This window comes from Propithecus coquereli, unplaced genomic scaffold (genome assembly GCF_000956105.1).
Source record: "Propithecus coquereli isolate 6110/MARCELLA unplaced genomic scaffold, Pcoq_1.0 Scaffold176, whole genome shotgun sequence".
NCBI lineage: Eukaryota > Metazoa > Chordata > Mammalia > Primates > Indriidae > Propithecus > Propithecus coquereli.
Window position 1 is genome coordinate 3,166,440 of NW_012142301.1, and position 1,241 is coordinate 3,167,680.

The following is a 1,241-nucleotide window of genomic DNA, read 5'->3' on the forward strand; positions in this document are numbered from 1 at the left end:
TAATGAAACAATCTGCACATACTCATCATTATCAAAGAATACATGTAGCGGACATTGTTATTGTTAGTTGCCTACGGTAAGATTTTGAACAGGAGAGGACAATTTGATTTTTCTTCCTTCCTACTATAACAATCCAAACAACAAACATGTTGTTATTTCTATCTTAAAACAAATGAACAAACAAAATCACAACTATTGACCCCATTATGCATCCCCCTTTGCTCTCCTGTGGAGCAAAACTGCTCAAAAGTTGTCTATATTCACTGTCTCCAAATCCTTTCCTCGTAAACCTATGCCAACGAGGTTTTTACTTCTATACTGAAATCTCAAGGTTGCCAATGACATCCAGATTGCTAATCATCAATTCTTAGTTCTTTTCATCTCTGACCTAATGATAGCACTTGACATAAATGGTCTCTTCTTCCTTGATACACTTGCATCACCTGGCTTCCAAAACAACACATTCTCTTCAGTATTCTCCAATTTTATTGTGGTGCCTTCTCAGTCTCCCTTTCTGCCTTCTCTTCATGTTAAATTACTTGGTACTCTTCTCTGTCTACATGCATTCTCTTGGGGAATTCATCCAGTCTCATGACTTAAATACTGTCTATAACCTAATGATCTCCCAATTTGTACCTCCCTCCAGACCAGAGTTTTCATATATTGCCATATGGATTTCTAGTAAGACAACTCTAACTTAACATGTCCCAAGTTGAGCTCCTGCTCTCTACTCACAAACCTAGTCTACTGTGGTTTCCCTCATCTTAGCTGAAAGTACTCCAGCTTTTTATGTATTCAGGTCAGAAATTTTGGTGCATTCCTGACTCTTCCTTTTTCTCTTAAACTATCAGAACATCCCATCAGCTCTGCTTTCAAAATATATTCAGAATCCACCCACTTTTTCCTACCATCAGCTATCAAGAACATTATTGCAATAAGCCTCCTTACTGCCCTCTCAGCAGCATCATTCAATCTGATAAATGTCTAAAGAATTAGAGTAAAAGCCCTATTATGAATGCAGTGGTTCTCAAAGTGTTGCTCCCAAACCAGCAGCATCAGTATCACCTGGGAACCTGGCAAAAATGCAAATTCTCAGGACACACCCAAAATCAGAACCTCTGAAGGTAGAACCCAGTAATCTTTTTTAACAAGCCTTCCAAGTGTTTCTGATGCATGATAAAGTTTGAGATCCAATGATCATAGATATCGGCTATTAGGTCAGATCATTTTTTTTTTAAATA

The 1,241-nt window shown here is 37.8% G+C and overlaps 1 protein-coding gene across 1 annotated transcript in view; it reads right to left on the minus strand.

Moving 5' to 3' along the window:
• The window catches only part of PIBF1 (progesterone immunomodulatory binding factor 1), a gene marked incomplete at its 3' end in the record, with an annotated part of 215,782 nt that overhangs the window by 204,112 nt on the left and 10,429 nt on the right, over nt 1-1,241 (minus strand). The window contains exon 3 of the mRNA XM_012642153.1: nt 949-973. Coding sequence (XP_012497607.1) covers nt 949-973 — 25 coding nt within the window. The remainder of the gene's footprint in view (nt 1-948; nt 974-1,241) is intronic.